Below are 19,600 nucleotides of genomic sequence, written 5' to 3'. Positions count from 1 at the left end.
AGTCCTTGTTCCCAACATTCTGTGCATGGAATATTCATGTGAAGTGTTTGTGCCCAACATTCTGTGCCAGTATGTTCATATCCATATCCAGTTAAGCAGAAACTGGATATCCAGTTAAGCAGAAAAAACAAATCTTCACTTTAAATTTCTTGCCTGGCTACAGTTTTTGAGTGAAGAGTTGTTCTTTAATACACTCAGATTAAAAAAAACTACAACTGGATTATGGATTTGAAGTATCCCTTGGCCTAACGTATTCCATCATCTTATGTATCTGATAATTTGATTAGGTTAACAGACTCGGTTAAACCAGTGAATTTTGTAATCATCTATATGTTATTGATTTATCATCTATTTTGAGACGATCTGCATTGACATTTGCAGATATTCTCAAAAACAACAACAACATGCACAGCTTGAAGTGTCCCTGGTTGAAGTTTCATGTGGAGCAAAGTGAGCAGATGCACTCAAACAATTAGCTTTCCTAAACCACAGCTGCTGTATACTTCATTAATAAATCACTATTATAGCCAGATCCTTTCGCCAGTGGGTCCTCACTGCACCAGTGATAAAAAAAATGGGCACTCCTACTGACTTCAGGCAGTATGCTCAACACAGAAATATGAAATAAAAAATAAATCACCCAATTCAACCAAAGCGACTAATACCTCTGAGTATAGAAATATCACTTGCCTTGCTAATGTGTGGATTCCCTTAATACCACTGATAGTTATGTGCTAATATGCTATGCCTAACTGAAAACACACTTCACACATCATCAACCTCTAATGCCAGAGCTACAGTATGTTCAATTGAGCCAATTGCGCGCAAAGCTAGACTAATCCTGCACCAATCTCAGAGAATCTCAGTCTCTTTACAGTCACAGTATACTGTAGCAGTTTTAATTTCTGCTCTCTGCCATGCCAACTCTCCAGCGAAGATGAAACGATGCCAAGTGCCTCTTTTCCAATGGAGCTTGCCAAAGTCTCCCATTCAAGCTGGCAAATGTCCGGCCACGGGATGGGCACAGGAGGCAGCAATGGCTAACATCCTGACCCAAAAATAACAGGCACAACAAAGATGCTCGTGCAGGAGCCTATAGCAGACATTTTGTTTGGTTAAACTCAAAACACTCAGGCATTTTTAGCAAGACTTTGTGTCACCAAGACTTCCCACCAGCTAAGGTAAGCTTCATTACCAAAAGCGCTGCAAGTGACCACAAGTTTAGACAAGATGACTGACCTCCAGGCTGTATTCCTCCACAGTCCTCCTAAGTGGGTCCACAATCTGCCAGCAGATGAGGATGCATAAGTCGATTAGCAGCATCCCTCCAACGATAATCAACAGCTTCTGGTCCTTTATGATCTGAAGAGGGAAGAGAAAATTAGGTGCTTTTATTAGCTAAATAGCCCACACCTGCTAATGTTATGTGATAATGCAAGTATCTGTAGTGTCATTTCAGACAGCATTTCTTATTGACCACACTAATTATGTGAAGTGAGTTATTCACATCCCATCTGAGGTCCTAGACCCCTGCTGTTTTCATTTTAACCATCTAATCAGGGTCTGGTAACAATGTATTTAACTGCAAATGACCACCTGCTGGGATCGGAATCCAGCCAGGCCTGTGAGTCCAAAAGACCAAGGCCTGGTTCAACATTCGATAAAGACACATGTAGCATATTTAGCAGACTGTAATCATCCCGGGGCTGTAAACCACGAGTGGACATTCAGTTGTGTCAATACTATGCCACCAACAAGCAACAGTTTTGTTACCTTGTGGTGAGAGAATGTGGAAAAGATCCACCAAACAAGAGCCACTGCTGTCAACCACAAAAGCTCCTCTTTTGTACCCTGAACTTTAGAGGGATGAAAGCCGTGACCTGTTTGTGATCTTTATTTATAATAGCGTTTGACTGTCTGGAACCGCAGATCAAAGGAAAGGTCAGGGGACGCAGGCTGGGCTGTGTTTGGAGAGTATCACATAGCCCAGATGCAACTCAGCAGTGTTGTGCAGGTCTCCACCCATAAGTGGGCCCAGGATGAGATAAATAATGGGACTGTGTTTTTTGATCTGCCATCTTTTGATGCAGTGCTTTTGAGCAGATGTATGTCGGCAAGGCAAAACAAGGTATGTGTTCTGTTATTGTTTATCACATTGCTTCGGGCCATTTAGGACAACATGAAGAACAAAACCAACAGATATTACATATACTGATTAAAATTCTATAAATCTAACAAGTAATTAGACATGTTATATTTCTGAGAAATGTACTCTACCCTACACCATCTGCTAAACTGTGATATGTTACTCTGCCAACGCAGTAATTAATCTAAATTACCTGAAGTGTTGTCTGTTTTCTTTCCACCAGTCACACCAGTGAGGCTCAAGTGTGGCTGTAGTTACTAATTTGAGGAAAAAACCCAAATAATTTAGAGCCACCACAGAGCTATGTTCTTAAAATGATCCTTTTTGTTGATTTTTCAAGATGATTTTTATGTTGCATCCACATCTGCATTGTGTTGTGATGTTACTTTCCCAAAATTTAGAGAAAATCTGTCTACAGGTAGATGTATATATAAACATACATTATATTACTGAAAACTGCCTCTGTGGCACTTCCATGACTGTATCCTGCTTGGTTCGGTACTTTCTTGGCAAAAGATTTCTAAAGACAGACAGATTTTCTTTTCTCCCTCTACATGAGTCGTGAGTCCATGGTACTGGGGACATAGATGGTTGCTTCTTTTATATTTTTAAAGTCATGTTTAGAGTACCAACATCTGACAGCACTGCTAGTTATCATGACATTATCCATGCGATCTACCTCAGTAACACTACAGTAAAGTGAGGGCTGTCTTTGCAACTAGGAAAAACTGGAGGTTACCTTGGTGATTACATTACATTTTTTCTCATTTGGCAACTGGTTGCAAGTAGCTGTGGTAACCAAAGGTTGAATGTGCAACACCTTCAGTCCCTGGGTGTCAGCTTTTGATTAAAGGTGATAGCACATATCGCATGTCGGGAGGCAACCTGTGGCTCAGATGGACTGGCAGAGGTTACAAATAACTGCTGTACAAATGCAGATAGTCGACAAAAGCAGCATAGTCAACTCAACACAATTAGTTGAGGTGCTAGTTGGCTATATTCTTATTGTACTCTTAGAAAAAGGCAGGGCTGCTAGGTGCCTATACCATTTTGCCATCCTGCAGCAAGTGAGTCAGTATTTGTGGAGGAATTATTGAATTTCTGTTCAATATTGAGAAATCTACAAGGTCTACAATGGACTCTGAACAGAAGTAGTAAATGTGAATTTCTTTGTCTGTAAACTGTAACAAATTTGCAGTTTTCATCGATTTGTCACAGTTAATTGCTGCATTTTCACAAACAGATTGCATGTAACCACCTTGAGCTCATTTAATCACAAGCAGACTGATTCTTTGTTATTGCTGTTTGATCACCATCTTATAACACCAATTTGCTTTGAAGATTTGCCAACTGACTCCAAGTGGACGCAGGACCAGTCTCTGTCCATGCAGCAGTCACTTCAAAGGCATCAAGACTCCAAGCCAATTGCACATGGCCACAATACTTTTGCTTGTGCCGCAGTCTCCAATCACTGTTTTAGCGACTGTAGGACATTTTGCCTCAGAGCTAATTCAAATTTACAGGGTTACTGATATGATTGATATGAGACCCTGAAAGTCAATGAATTACTTAAAAACTATCAATAATTTCAGATACAGAGATGAGATTTGGTTAGGACCAAATAAATCATAGTCTACACTTATCTACACGTCAGACTTGAGGAGCTGATCATGCACAGAGTCACAGTTTTACAGTTAAAATATTTGTTGCATGACTTCCATAATCCATTTTTGCTTTTTTCTTGACACCACTGTTTTCCCATTGTTATCAAATTAAGAAAACAATATTTGCAGCAGTGATTTTGTGCATTGTATCTTTCATGTATGTTTATCAGTTAGGAAGTAATCCATCTAATCCCTGAAATAATGATCAAAATGTGGAAGCAGTAAAAACATTAACACGTTTAATCTCTACTTTTAGGTTTTAAATGACACACATATGTGTGTGTGGCTCGTACACAGGGGAACTTTTGTGAGCACATACTGTATGCTTATCTGTGTTTATGTGTCTGGAATAATAGGACATTGATTGGCTCTCCTCTCTCTGCATCGTCTGTGGCACTGAGCTTTTAAAGAAGTGAACAAGTGCCGGCTACAGCCCACCAAGTGGAACCTTTATTGAGCTCACCCTTGATTTACAATCCCTGCTCTCCTACAGAGAAAAAAAAAGATGAAGGGGAGGATAGGGGAAGAAGTGAGGGATGCAGTTCCAATCCCACAGTTTGAAGAAAAGATGTGTTTGTCCCTCCCCTGACAGCAGTTGGCAGACATTTCAGGACACCACCAGCAACTATCACTCTAGTGAAGCCAAAGCCCCTGCACTCAATCAGTGTGGGTGAAGTGGGATGTGTGTGTGTCCTGCTCACACAAACCCAGGCCTTGAACCATCAGAAAACACACCCTGAGGGGCTGAATACTACTTCTGGAGAAACATTTGTTATGTCTCTGTTAGCAAGGGAAAGAAAATGAGAGGATGGGAACGGAGCAAAACAATTGGCTGTGAAAGGTCAGAGAGGAAAAAACTCTTTTGTTTTCATTAAATGATCACTTTAAAAAAGACAGTGAATTACAGAAATGTAAAAGGCCGGGACCAAAGTCACACATTACAAAAAATGATTACAAATGTGTTGTGACTGAACTGCAGTGGAAACTCAATCTAAACTGGGCCTCAGTTCTTGGATTCTCTTTATCTTAATCTATCATTTGCCCTCTTTTCTCGGCGTTCCCTTTTCTTTTCATAGAGTCCAACCTACTTTTTTTTGCCATTTGGGCCATGTTGTTTGTCTTGTCCCTTTCTCTGCCACGCTTTGCCTTTCCCCTTCTGTCTCTCCCTTCTGCCACTATTTCCCTGCATCCCTCCAACCTCTTCCACTCTTCAATCCTTCCTCTTTCCTCCTTCTCTTCCTGCTTTCTCTCTGGCAGGCCACCCACACGTCCTCCAATATGCAAGAGGGTGAGAGAAAGGGAGAGAGAAACAGAGGGGAGAGCGAGGTCTATAAATACAAAAAGGCCAAGCAGAGTTGCAACACTTGGTGAGCTCGACACCGCTTTTATATAACTGGGCCAGCGAAGCAGATTGTGTTAGATGTTTAAAAAGCCATTTGTATTTCTAGATCCTTTTTCTCACAGAGAAGATTCTAAAAGCAGGTGCCATGGGGCTGCCAGTCTTTCAGTTTGTAAAAAGCACAAGTAGCACTGATGCACTGAATACAATCACCCACACACCAGCGATGGGGTTATAAAAGGCATGCGAAGCCTCCTGGAAAAGACTGTCATGTGCCAACAGATACGACTGTGGTTGTATCAACCGCCAGTTATGCCATCCAACAGATGTAGGTAATGTCATGAAAAATATAAGGTTAAAAACCTCGAGAAAGCATATGGCCGTTTAAGTGGAAAGCTGCAGATTTGTTTGATATAAACAAATTTGAATATAAATGAAAAATCAAACCACGTTTTTAAGGAGGAGGAATCATTAGTGCAAATCTAAGCAGGAGTGTGTGGGCCATGTTTCAATCACATCAGAAAAATGAGAAGATATAGACTGGATGGAGTGGTGAGGAGTCCTTCCCTGCCTTTTGTCCTGCGGTAACTGGGATAGGCACCAGACCACCCTACAACCCTAAGGTGGATAACCAGCTAAAGCGATTAAGAAGATGGATTAGGTTAGACCCACTGAGTTACCTTTATAAAAATATTTCAAAAAATCATAATATTTTTCAATACCTTCTTCTTCATCTTCACATTTTTGAAGATGGCGTGTACCCTCCAGGTCTTGGCAAACATGGCTCCGAAAGCTGTTGTGTATCCAACAATGAGGATCCACGTCCGAACCTATCAGAACAACAGTGAGACATGAAATTGTGTCATGTCGTAAACTGGTGATCAAGGCTGGAAACAACATCTGATCTGACAGCTATTTGCATTTTTCTCCAGAAGTTCATTCAAAGTAGCATTGTGAAGCATTCTAAAAATAAGGCGCTGTCAGATTTATTTCCCATCTCTGAAGCTCTGGGAGAACATCCTGGACTATGAAACTGTCACACTCCTGAGCGCATTTCAATTTTAATGAAAAACAAAATGTAGACCTCTTACTTCCACGGCACAAATGGCACCGCTGATGTGTTTTTAAAGCTTCAAGTGCGACTATAACTGAGAAAATCCTAATACAGCCACAGAGACCCTGCGTGCGTGATTTCATGTTTTGTATTTGATTACTGTATACGGTACACATTTTCTTTTTACCTGTGTATCTGTGTACAAGCTCTCTATATCTGCATACACATATGAGAAAGCAACAAAATGTGGCACAGCGGTAAAGAAAAGAAGAAGACAGCGAAAAAACAATTACGCCATTTGTTCTCAAAGCAACCAGCAGATATTGATCGGTAGCAGTGAATGGATAAACCTCTGTGCTCCTCTGCTGCAGGACCCAAAGTCTGAAGTGACAAACTCTGTTGTGGCTCTGCAGCAGAGCTTGAACCAGGTGACAGAAGTTCAAGACGTGCTCTGCCTAACACCTCTTTGGTACCCATGTGCATATTTGTGTCTCTATATCTGAACGGGGTGGGTGTCTCAGTGGAAACCAGTTATCACTGTAATCAAAACTCTTTAATTAATCCAGTATCTACACAGTCACACAGTAATGCTACCTGAGGGGAGATACTTAATATGCAGCATGCTTACAAAAGGCCTGCAGAGAGAGATTCTGTTAGTTTTCACACATTCACATTCATCTTTTGGTAGTGCTTTCCATTCTTTAGAAACTGTTATATGACATAAGATTCTGGGGATGAGAAGCAACCCAACAAAGACTTCTGCCTGGCCCACTGAACGACTTTAGAAAATGTGTAGGAGGGCATCAATTTTGGATTTTTAATTGTATTTTCATATGTTTATGATAAAGCCCATTCATACTACACCAAAAATAACTAAGCACCTGATAAACAATTACATGATAGAAAAGTTTTTCACTATATACTATTTTTTTTTAAATCAATAGTAAAACAAAAAGAATAAATAAAATAAAATAAATTCTGTAAAATAACAAAAACTTTCTGTTTTATTATTATACGCCAGTCAGAGAGCTATAAGAACTTTTTGCAAATTTAAGCCCAAACAGTCACGCTGACAGCTGTCTTTCATTTACTGCAGCAGCATTTCGTTATCATGCACAAACACTGCGATGATATATCTTATATTAAAATATCTGAGGTATTCAATAAAAAGTTAAATCCCTTTACACTGACAGCAAGGAGAGTTTCACGTAATATCAAAGTGGGCTGTATGAGTTTGACATTACTGACATAAGATGAGAGCAAACATGGCCAGAAGAGAATTTCACATTTGTATACACATATTCAGATAAGATGTGTACACTGTTTATAATAAAGGTTTCGCCTGCTCTGGACACGATTGAGTCCATTTCTTTTTTTAAAAACAATCAACTTGAACCAACGAGTGCTCACAGAATATGTTTGGTTAATATGCTGATAAATTGATTTAAAACAAAGACATAAAGCTCGCATCTCTTTTTTGACTAATAAAATATACTTTGGTGGTGTGGCAGTGGATGGGTATTTTTTTTCTCCTTTTTAATTGAGGCAAATTTTAAATTCTTGCCTTTATTCATTATTTTATTTATAGGAGAACACTCTTAAGAGGACTCACGGTGCAGAGGGTCTCAAACTCTTTGTCAGAAACAAAACCTCCGTCCAGACCAAACAGGAAGATAGATGCATAGGAGAGCATGCCTCCCAGGATGATCAGGTTGTTCATGTAGGGACTGGACATCTTGATTAATCTGAAAAGAAAAGAATAAAGGATTAGAGGAGATTCAAATGATGATAGAGTAGAGTTTAATCTTATACAAAGTGAGAGCTGTTAAATAATAGTATTTCTCCAGAAATAGTTCATCATTATGCTCATGCTTCATCATTTTTTGATTTCAATACCATTCAGTCTCCTCAGACTCTTCTACCACTACTTCTCTCTTCCTACTAGCCCATAATTTACCTTCTTCCTTCCACTGTACATTGACAAATTTCACCTTCGCTGGCTAGTTGTACAACTTGTGCTGACCTGTGATTCCGATTCTTGATGTTGAAGAACAGAAAGGCCCCGGCCATGAGCATGCCCAGTATGGTGATGGTGGACAGGATGCTGTAGAGCGGCACGTTGATGTGGCGCCTCTGCAGACGCACAAAAGTCCGATCCTTCGGTGGCTCTACACCTACAAGAAAGGTTTGTGATACAAGCAAAACAGTTATTTTATCCTAGTATAGCATAAAATAAAACTGTGTGCTAGATTAGTCTAAGTCTTAACTTCAATTCTTCCAAATGAATAGTGACGCTGCAGTAGCATCGGTTATTTTTAGAGATAATTTCCTGGTCCCCCAGTTTCCACTAGTTAAGTGTCTCTATGATAATGGCTCTTAGGATCCTGCACTTTCTTTTCCCTTTTTTTGCTGTATTTTTCTATCTCCAGTATGCCAATCGATCGCAATAGCATCATCTTACATATTTCCACTTACTGTGGTCAGCGATGTGGAAACAAGCTTTTTAGAAGCTACAGTCTTAGACTTTCTGTATGTGGAGAAAGGCTCAGAAAATGGCTTTGAGCATCGAACAAATTACAAAGTATGTCAACACAGGGAAACATGGGAGGGGTTGAAGAAAAATGTACTGGTAAATAATTTAGCTGCGAGAGAACAGTTTAGGGAGGTGAGTTCCTCCACTGAGTGGTGGTGTTGTCTGAGTGGGTCTGTATATTTATGTTAGTTGGAAGGAGTGGGTTCAAGAGCATAAGTGAGCATAAAAGGAGCTGCTAAGTTTTTGGTCTTTACTGAAACATCCTGGTTTAAAAAAAAAAATTGGAATAATCAACAGATTTTCTTTAGTGAGTTTTAGATTCCTCGGCCGTTGCTCACACAGCCACATACCTTGGAACCTGATGGAGTTGTTGATGAGGTCCAGCACATCAGCAATTGCGTTGTATTCACCGACTTTCACTTCCTGTCCCTCTGTTGAAACAGAAAAAAAGCACAGATATGTAGGCATTAACATAAATATATGTAAATAAACTTTCCAAGCGTCATATAAAAATGCATACAGTTAAATCCAGTTTTGAAAGCTTGCAGCTCTATCTGACACTGACACTGCAGGTTCACAATGACAGTACGCTAATGTTTAGCAAGTAATTTTACTCATGTTAACAGTCTTAGTTTAGCTTGACAATGTGCTAAGGCTTTCTATTTAGCACTGTAAAATTTACAGCTGAGACTGATAAGAGGACTAATAATTGCTCAGGAAACCAAAACACTACATGGCCTGATGATGGTGCAAAAGGAAAGGAGACATTCACTCGAATGCAAAGACCACGAACGGAAAATGAATGTTTGTGTTAAATACATCTGCGTTCCATTTAGACGTAATAGAGACATTTCACTAGAAACCATAAATTTCATTCTAACTGATTTGGTCTAATATAAGTCACCTGGAGGTCAAAGTCACTGAGGCTCTGTGGGAATCTTTTCATTATTTTTTGTTTCGTTCCAATACATCAAGTAGATGTTCAGATATCACAGCAATTCATCCATGACCTTCTGACTAACTCAGCAGGCAAACTGTCATCACCATCCCTCCAGCCATATTATTAGTATGACATTAATTGGTTAGATCAATTAATGTGTAATCATTCAGGTAGTCATATTAAAATCCATCAGAACTGTGTTTTGGTGAGTGCTACTTTTGTTTGATGTTTGACCTTTACTGTGCCAAATGATTTATTCTTCAGTTCCGGAAACTTGGCATCAACGTGAAATGCCACTTTTTTTGGGCAGTTATTGTGGAGCATTAGTTAAAGTCACTGTAATTTCAATGGTCAGCAGAACATAAAAACTGCATGCCTTTGCTGCTGCAGACACACTTTTCAATTCAGCATTCTTTGAGAGTCATGTCTCTGTGTCTTTGATTTATTGTGCCTGAAAGAAGAAGCAGTAGTGTGGAAGGCCTGCTTCAACAGACAACTTCAGTGAAGTCTGATATGGAAACTTGAATCTTGCTTTGTACATATACTGAGAGTCCAGTAGCTAAAGTTAGCTGAATGCAGTGACACATATCCGTTTTCATTTATCTACAGAGGTAGGACAACATTTCATTTTTTTAATCGGACTCATTTATGAACAAAAAAAGAGACGAATTATTAGTCCCAGTAGGATACTTTATAAATCTTTGCAGACATCTGGATGGGTTCTTTAATTATAAGAAGCACCATGCTGGGTTTATAAAATGTTGGACCAAGTGTTTCACATTTGGAGAAAATGAGATAGAGGAACAAATAAAATTCACACATTAATCTGACAGAGTGAATAACCCAGCTTTAAGGTCTATCGCTACACACAGTAACACAACCTCAAAGAGAGCTTTAAACCCCAAGATTTTCCAAGGGCCATTAGTGATTTAACAAAATATCCATAACACTAAATTTTAAGACACTCAGCATGATTACCTACATTTAAAATTCTCAAACAGCAGCTTTCATTTGCACCCTAAAATGGCCAGAAAGTGATCTTACTTTTTTATATCATTTTAATTCCTTGTGTATTTTACGTCAGTGAAACCAGGAGTTTAACGGAAAGCAGATACTGTAGAATCCAGTCAGCAAACAAAGAAACAAAAACCTGACAAATGCAGCAAAAAGCATACTTCAAAGGGTAGTTATATCTATCTCTTACTTATTTTAGAGCAAACAACAATTATACTTTTTTTTTTTATTACACTATCAGGTTGCTTTAGTGTTTTCTGATTACATTCAGGGGATAGTAAACTGCAGTAACCCCACCCTGTACACACCATCAGCATCTCCGGAGCTGTGCTCAAACACAGCTATTTCAGAGTTTACAGTTTTCTCTTTTAGAAGCAACGATGAGTCTCTCAGGTGTAATACAGGAGGAAGTGTAACCTTGTCAGACAGACCTGGGTACTCACTCATAAAGATTACTCAGATTACACAAGGGGGACAGAGAGAGGGGACAGATTATCCAGATCTTTTTTTTCTTTGTAAGTACTACAAACAACCCGCAATTTCACGTGCTGTGGATGTCAAATCTCTCTGATCCTCGCTGCTATCACTCTTGCAGGCCCACTGAACTCTTCCGCAGCAATGCCCTTGAATGGAAAATGACAAACATCACCTACTGCAGCATCACGGGGCTCTTTTTTCTCTCTAAATGACCTCAAGTGACCTGAAGTTTTCCCATCAAACCATCAGCGATTGTTGAAAATGACTATTTGACAGTTTTACAGTACAGTAAATGTGCTTAGGCAATAAGATTTGCATTTCTCAACCCTCTCACAGTGACTCAGGGCCACTGACTAATTTCTCTTGACTGCGTCCTAAACAGCAGAAGGGACTATATATCAGCATTCCTCCTTTCAGACGCTGCAATGCTATCACAGCATTCTGTCCCCACAGGAATACGGATGGCTGGAGCAGGATGTTAAATTCAACCTGTCGCTCAGTCTGTGGACTGACATTTAATTGTCTTTTGTTTGATTAGTCAATATAACACAATCGAAAATTCAGTGAAAATGTCATTAAAATGTAGAAGTTTGATAATAATAAAAATGAATATGAAAATTATTAACACCTGCATAGTTATTATTCTTTCACTTTTATGCTTTTTTCCCCATTACAGCCATATCATTACCGTCCATCTCCTGAGTATACTTGTTCTAATTACCTCGGAGTATGTTAGAATAACAAATTGTTACAATTTAACTTTGAAGAAATCCATAAGAAAGCACTTAAACTTAAACAGTCATCCAGCATTCAGTGTTACAGGTGTTCAAGGTGTCTCAAAAGCTGACGAGGACTCTTTTTATTACACAAAAAAGGCAATGGTTTAAAGTGGGATTACCAAGACACTTCAAGTTCCAGGAGACACCATCTGGCAAAATGAGTTCAAATTCAGGGAGCAGGCTTTCATGGATGTGAAAGAAAGAAAAATTCTAGATGTTAGAAAACAAGAGATGAGTAGAAACTGAATCGCTAAAGATTTGCAGGAGAACCTGGTGAAGGCGGTCTGTACAGACCCTCCATTCATGACCAACAGTGCTTAAAAGAAAAACAAATAGCTTGTGTACTTGTGGTGTGAGATCTCTGGTATAAGAATGATATGGACCATAATAACAGGGGGATTATGTCTTCTAGGATTCTTTGAAATATGATTTAAGAAGAATAGAATTGCTTAAGAATAAGCAAGTTTATTATTTAGTGAGTTAATTTCGTAGTACAATACCAAGTATCAGTGCCAAAGATCAGTACCTAAATGTGCCTAAGAGTCCTCACTTTAACTGGTAAATACAGAAGCCCCGCCCACCTGAGGTTCAAACCTTCTGTTTGCAAAGAGCAGCCAATCTGAAGACAGCTGGTTTTAACGGAGAAGAGATAAAACAGCTTGTTTCAGACAATGAATGAACTGAGGGGTCACACCTTGAAATAAATAAAGATTATTATGAACTGTGAATTATGTAAAGAAGTTCAACTAGAGTCCAAGAGTCAATAACGAGCTGGCAATTAGCATTAAAGGTTTAAAGGCTGGACAAATTTAAAGCATTTTCGAGTCAGGGCCTCTCTGCTGGAATCCATTGCCTGAAGGTCCAAAATATAACTGGTATGATAACCGGCATTTTTTAAAAAGCCTTTCTGAAACTTACTCTTAAAAAATGTTCAGTTTAGCATTATGAAACATACTTTTCCCCCCACTGATGCACCAGCATCATAATCACAGACGATCCTCATGCTGGTTTGAAAATTACAAAATGGAAATTGCCGGTACTCTTTTACTATAACTCTCTCTGCTGATTACCAAGGATCAGACCGCTTTTTATCAACACAATCTGACCCATTTTTGTAGCAGTGTTTGTAAATGTAATCAAGGTTGTTTGGGCTTGTTTTTGTGTAAGCTTCACTTTAGACTGCCTTTAATCATGTTAACTGTATTTTTGTCATGTCTGATCTGTTAAATTCTAACAGAAAAAAAATAGAAAATTCCTGATTCCTTTAAAACACCGGTGATACAGTAGTCTTAAGAGCTATTTTAGTTGAAAGTCATGCTAAAACACTATTGCCTGGAGGTACGCTGACAGTAGCAAGTTGTTCTTATTCTAAATTCCCACAAGACATGATGGAAAAGCAAGAAATTCAGAAATCCAAATACTTTCCCTTACACTGAGGGGATATGGTGGCTCTGTTGTGGGGGACATTTTCTGGTTTTGTTTAAATCCATTTGTCGCCAAATCAATACAAAGTTTTTCCGAGTGATCACTTTTATCCTGTAACGAAACATTTCTATCCTGGTTCGCTGTAAGGATGAATGTTTTGATCCAAAGCGCTGGAGAGGTCACTAAAAAGTAGGGTAAGAATGAATAAATGATGTGAATCATACTCTATGACCTCACAGTCAGATTGAGATTTAAACACCTGTGGCAGACTTTGGAGCAACATGTTAGACTTCACTTTTCAAACCACCAAATGAGGGAATATGTTTTGAAGAACAGTCCCTCTAGTATAGTGCAGAAGACTTCTATATATATAAATGACATTTTCTATAGAAAAAGAAAATAATGGTTTCTTATCTACCATCCCTGTAAGTGTGTTGATTCAAAATCTGTACTCAGAAGTACAGCAACTGAGATCAAGACCTCTCTTATTCCCATGAGAGACAGTGGGAATAAAAGCCATTGAGACCCCTGACTAAGAAAGCCTGACAGGGTAAAATGGAGGATCAGAGGAGGAAACAGATGATAGGGTCATGTTGAAGATTGCTCCCTTTTGAAATATTCAAGCTGGGGCTGTCCCTGCACGCCTCTCCACCACGTTCAGGCTCTGGTGTGTCAAAAGGGTGACACAGTTAGGAACCCTGACAAGTGAGGAAGAGGTGATTGGTGAAGGTTAAGAGGGGGTGGAGGAAATACATTATCATAAGACCAAGAGAAGATAGTGAAAGATGCGAATATAAGGAGATGACTTGATGGAGGAAAGTGGGAGAGACACGGAAAACAAGGTGAGGAAGAAGGGTGATAGATAAATACAGAAGGGTTTAGGAATTCTGCATATCAGACATTTTGAATATGCATAGAAATATGTTGCCAGTCCTGTATTTTTAATGTTAATATTTGTCATTGTGGTTTGGGGTTTTACTGTACTGCTATGTTATTTAAACTCTTGCTTATATTTTCTAACAAATTGATATGTTCTTACAAACTTATAATTAATCCATTAATATTACAAAGCAGGGGGTACAGATTGTGGAGGCAGCTATGTCGGCCCACCATCTTGAATACGATGACCAAGATAGACACCAGTGTTTCACCTAATCACGTTTTATGCATGTGGCTATAAACCAACCCCATACGTATAACACCAAAGTGGAGGACAAGGGACTTGTAAGCCAAACTCAAATTTTAATCCACCACTGCACCTTCAGATACAAGATATGAAGGATTATACCTACATTTATCTTCACCGAAGAAGCAAAAATGCAAATGAAAGAGACAAGGCAACAAAAAAAAGTTTCTCTTTTGGATGACAAAAGCATAATCACAGGCATAATACTATAATTCATTTTACCAGCCTTACTGGTACCATTAGAAAGGTTCCTTTTTGTGACAAAAAACAGATTTCACTTCCCAACAATCCAATTCATAACTACCGTTTTCATAAGAGAAAGTTACAGTTAAATCCTTAAATATTTTGTTTGTCAGCGGTCACTGTAGCGAGGATTACTCTCTTGAATTTTACACACTGTACCTTTAAAAGAAAGAAGACAGAAATTATACTGTGTGTACTTTTTTTTTTAGTAATGAGTAATCGGTTTACCTTGCTTCTTCATCCTCCCACCCACCAACACACACACACTTTTTACATTGTAATTACGCATTACTGTTAGGGGTATGGACTGTATTACAGAGGATCCTCGCACATTATTTTAAGGTACAGCCTGTAATAAATTTCAGTGGTGTTTACATGGGAGGTAAGTTCTAAAGAGTGGAGCTGTCGACAGAGCTCATTCAGAAGGGGTAATTCTTCATCACACCTGAAAATGTAAACCTTTGTTTATTTTGTCCTTTAGACAATGACATTATTATTATGTTACAAAAGCAACATAATAAACTCTAAGGGTTTTCTCAGAGTTTCTGTCCTTTCTGATTGAAAGAGCAAACAAAAGTCCCCAACTCCCTTGGAAGACTCCCTCCTTCCCAAAATTGTGTAATTAAAATGTAACAAGGGAAAGTTAGGCTACTCTAATATTACTGTGAATCTGCTGTACAAGAAGGGGAAACACTCTCCTCGTAAAAATGCAGCATCATTTGTTTCTCAACCCCAAATTCAGATAAATTACATAGTAAATGTTGGGGAAATTAGTTCATAAGTCACAGGCTGTATTATCATATACCACCACTGCTTTTTCAAGGGATATTTTTAACACTATTCAAGTTTTTTCCAAGTAAGCTGTGATGCCCCGATTGGTTAGACAAATCTTCTGTTCATTTAAAAACACTTTTTTTGTGTTAGTTTTATTAGATGTATTTATTTAATACTTATTTATGATTGTTTGATGATTTAAGTGAATTTTGCTGTGCTAAGTGAATTTATAGGTGTATAAAAGACTGACTCCTAGTTACTATGATTTTGAATCAATTTGATTCCTTGCATGCAGCTCCAAAGGCAGTGTGGTCAATATCACAAAAACTGCTTTGTTACTTTCAGACCCAATTAAACCCAGGTACAGGGCACTTGCACATAACACTTTCCTGCAGTTTTTCCTATTACATACTAACTATACACTTTTTTTAGGACAGCTGTCTGAGCTCAGTCACCAACAAAGGCACAGACCAGAAAGTGCATTCATATACTGCCTTTTATATTTCTTCTGCTGTCAGGGATAGAAACACACACACACACACACACACACACACACACACACACACACACACACACACACACACACACACACACACACACACACACAAGGAGTGTGATGCAAACCGCCAGAGGGATCAAGCCCCTCTGCAGTCAGGAAGATAAGATGGTGAGGCAGAGAGGACTGAACAGCGCCATGCAGTGTGCTACATACAGTCTGGGAAGCCTGGGAGCTGGGAATCCCCTGCATCAAGATGCAATCTCTGGGTTATTCTCCCACTCAGCAGGCCCCACTGGCTCAAAACAACCTCAGGATGATGCCATATGAGGACAAAGATTACCGAGGCATGCTTCTCATATACATGTCCGCACACAAATCCTATAATACCAGAGGAGTAAAGGGCATAGTTAAAGGTTTTGCAATTTATTGTTCATCTTATGTGTCTTATGTGACCACACAGATAGTCCTGTGGAAGCTTTCCACACCAGAAATACAAATGGTCTATACAATTCATGCCTATTTTTCTGGAAAACAGTTCTTACAGCAAATTTTTCTCTCCAGAAAAATAATAGAAATATGTGAACAAAGCATCTAACTTCCAACGTGGAAATATTCTCAGCCTCTCCTTCTTCTGAATAGGTGTCTGCTGCAGCTATAGACAATGGTATGAACAATGGCAGCCTTTTAATTGGAACCAGATGGCTGTGATAATACAGCAAAACAACTTCAGTTCTTATTGAACAGAGATGTGAGTAATTCGTATTCAACAAATCATAGCAATATACTTCTAGAGTCTGGAGTCATGTTACGAATAAGTGTGGATGGCTACAGGAGGGTGTGACATGGGAAATGTAGTGAGCGTTAAATATAAATCAATTTGTTCTGTATTTTTCTCATATAACACATAATGTGTTGTGAAATTTTAAATGATTAAATACTTAATTGCTATGCTAGTAGCATTGAAATAAGGTTCTAAAAGTGTTTTCTTCTCTGTCACCAACACATCCACGCCTGTGGAGGGAATCGAGCGATGGAATCACAAAAGCTGCAAAAAGTGGGCCACTTGCACTTATACCGAGCCACCCTCACTGCTTCACACCAAGAAGGCTACTGTTGTCAACATCCTGGTCAGCCTGGGCTCTTTTCTGTGTGGAGTTTGCAGGCTCTCGATCTGCTTGCATAAGTTTCCTCTAGTCGAAAAAATATACGTGCATTTCTAAATTGGCTGTATGAGTGGATGTGACACTGTGTGTTTTTGTCTCTCGTTCTCGTTCTCTCTGTGCTGGCCCTGTGACAGGTCCCCTTTCCAAAGTGTACTCTTCCCTTTTGGCCTGTGTCAGCTATGATAGGCTCCACACACCCCAGGAGTCTAATTTATAGTAAAAAAAAAAAAAAAGAGACAGGTGGTGATGCCACACATACCTTGAAACTGGTTGAATTTTATTGTGCCCATTCTCTCTCCATTACGAAACATGACTTGGCCCTGGAAAAAAAAAAGGAAACACAAGAAGAAGAATATAACATCATTAATTTAACTCAAATCATTCCATAACCATTTTAAATTGTTAAAACATACTCTGTTGATGAAGAACTTGCAGCCTAAGGTATAAATTGAACTAAGCAGTAAAAAAAAGGAAAAAAATAGAAGCTTACTTCAACTAAATTTATGCACAGTGCTTTCCTGATACTGGAGTGTTGGCAGGAAAAGTCTCGGCTCCTGCACTCTGCATCTCATTTGATTAGAACTGGCCAAAATTGATCTGTTTATAGAAGTAAACAAAATTATCCTTCAGCCAATTCATTTACTAATATCTTTGGAACGAGATTGGGTCAGCACAGCAGAATGATTTAACTGTGTTTACTCACTTAGCAGTGGTGCAAATCTGAGCTCAGAGAGCAGTTTAAAAACTATTCTTTAAGTGCATCTCATCTGTGGCTAAGAAAAAAAAAGCTGTTGTAGCTGTTTGTGACCGAAATGCATTTTTGTCAAGGTGTGCTTTTACTGGTCGAACAACCACCTGACAATAGCTAAAAATAACAATGGAACAATCTCCAAAGGAATAGAATAAGCAATTTCAGGCCAGGAAGTGTCTGGCAAATTTAGACAGGATGGAGCAAAATTCAACTTTTGGCAGTATCATAAGACGTATTCAAACCAATTGTGTCTTTGTGACTTCCACCTTATTTTCCCTTTTTTCTTCTTCTATATTCTTCTTCCCACTCCATCCTTTCTTTATCTCTGTCTCCCTCTTGATGCATCAACACTGTTCAATTAATTCAGCCCACCATCTGCTTACAGAGGTCCTTAATTACGCATTTAACTGGGTTTTATGTTAGCAGTTGGCTAGCATAGATAGATAGATAGATAGATAGATAGATAGATAGATAGATAGATAGATAGATAGATAGATAGATAGATAGATAGATAGATAGATAGATAGATAGATAGATAGATAGATAGATAGATAGATAGATAGATACAGTCAGGTCCATAAATATTGGGACATTGACACAATTCTAACATTTTTGGCTCTATACACCACCACAATGGATTCCAAATGAAACGAACAAGACATGCTTTAACTGCAAAGTGTCAGTTTTTATTTGAGGGTATTTACATCCAAATCAGGTGAACGGTGTAGGAATTACAACAGTTTGCAAATGTGCCTCCCACTTCTTGAGGGACCAAAAGTAATGGGACAGAATAAGAACCATAAATCAAACATTCATTTTTTAATACTTGGTTGCAAATCCTTTACAGTCAATCACAGCCTGAAGTCTGGAACACATAGACATCACCAGACGCCGGGTTTCATCCCTGGTGATGCTCTGCCAGGCCTCTACTGCAGCAGTCTTCAGTTCCTGCTTGTTCTTGGGGCATTTTCCCTTCAGTTTTGTCTTCAGCAAGTGAAATGCATGCTCAATCGGATTCAGGTTAGGTTATTGACTTGGCCATTGCAAAACAGTCCACTTCTTTCCCTTCAAAAACTCTTTGGTTGCTTTTGCAGTATGCTTTGGGTCGTTGTCCATCTGCACTGTGAAGCGCCGTCCAATGAGTTTTGAAGCATTTGTCTGAATATGAGCAGATAATATTGCCCGAAACACTTCAGAATTCATTGTGCTGCTTTTGTCAGCAGTCACATCATCAATAAATACAAGAGAACCAGTTCCACTGGCAGCCATACATGCCCACGCCATGACACTTCCACCACAATGCTTCACTGATGAGGTGGTATGCTTAGGATCATGAGCAGTTCCTTTCCTTCTCCATACTCTTCTCTTCCCATCACTCTGGTACAAGTTGATGTTGGTCTCATCTGTCCATAGGATGTTGTTCCAGAACTGCGACGGCTTTTTCAGATGTCGTTTGGCAAACTCTAATCTGGCCTGCCTGTTTTTGGGGCTCACCAAAGGTTTACATCTTGTGGTGAACCCTCTGTATTCACACTGGTGGAGTCTTCTCTTGATTGTTGACTCTGACGCACATACAACTACCTCCTGGAGAGTGTTCTTGATCTGGCCAACTG

At 39.1% G+C, this 19,600-nt stretch overlaps 1 protein-coding gene across 1 annotated transcript in view; it reads right to left on the bottom strand.

Moving 5' to 3' along the window:
* gabbr2 (gamma-aminobutyric acid (GABA) B receptor, 2) overlaps positions 1–19,600 on the bottom strand; it is a 186,771-nt gene that overhangs the window by 54,737 nt on the left and 112,434 nt on the right. Inside the window, exons 8-13 of the mRNA XM_065470984.1 lie at positions 17,496–17,556; positions 9,087–9,167; positions 8,227–8,377; positions 7,816–7,948; positions 5,872–5,979; positions 1,240–1,362 (exon numbers count right to left, since the gene is read on the bottom strand). Of these exons, the coding sequence (XP_065327056.1) occupies positions 1,240–1,362; positions 5,872–5,979; positions 7,816–7,948; positions 8,227–8,377; positions 9,087–9,167; positions 17,496–17,556 (657 nt within the window). The remainder of the gene's footprint in view (positions 1–1,239; positions 1,363–5,871; positions 5,980–7,815; positions 7,949–8,226; positions 8,378–9,086; positions 9,168–17,495; positions 17,557–19,600) is intronic.

Source organism: Pelmatolapia mariae, linkage group LG22 (genome assembly GCF_036321145.2).
Source record: "Pelmatolapia mariae isolate MD_Pm_ZW linkage group LG22, Pm_UMD_F_2, whole genome shotgun sequence".
Taxonomy (NCBI): domain Eukaryota; kingdom Metazoa; phylum Chordata; class Actinopteri; order Cichliformes; family Cichlidae; genus Pelmatolapia; species Pelmatolapia mariae.
The sequence above is the reverse complement of the archived record's forward strand: the minus strand, read 5'-3'. Positions and strand labels throughout refer to the sequence as shown.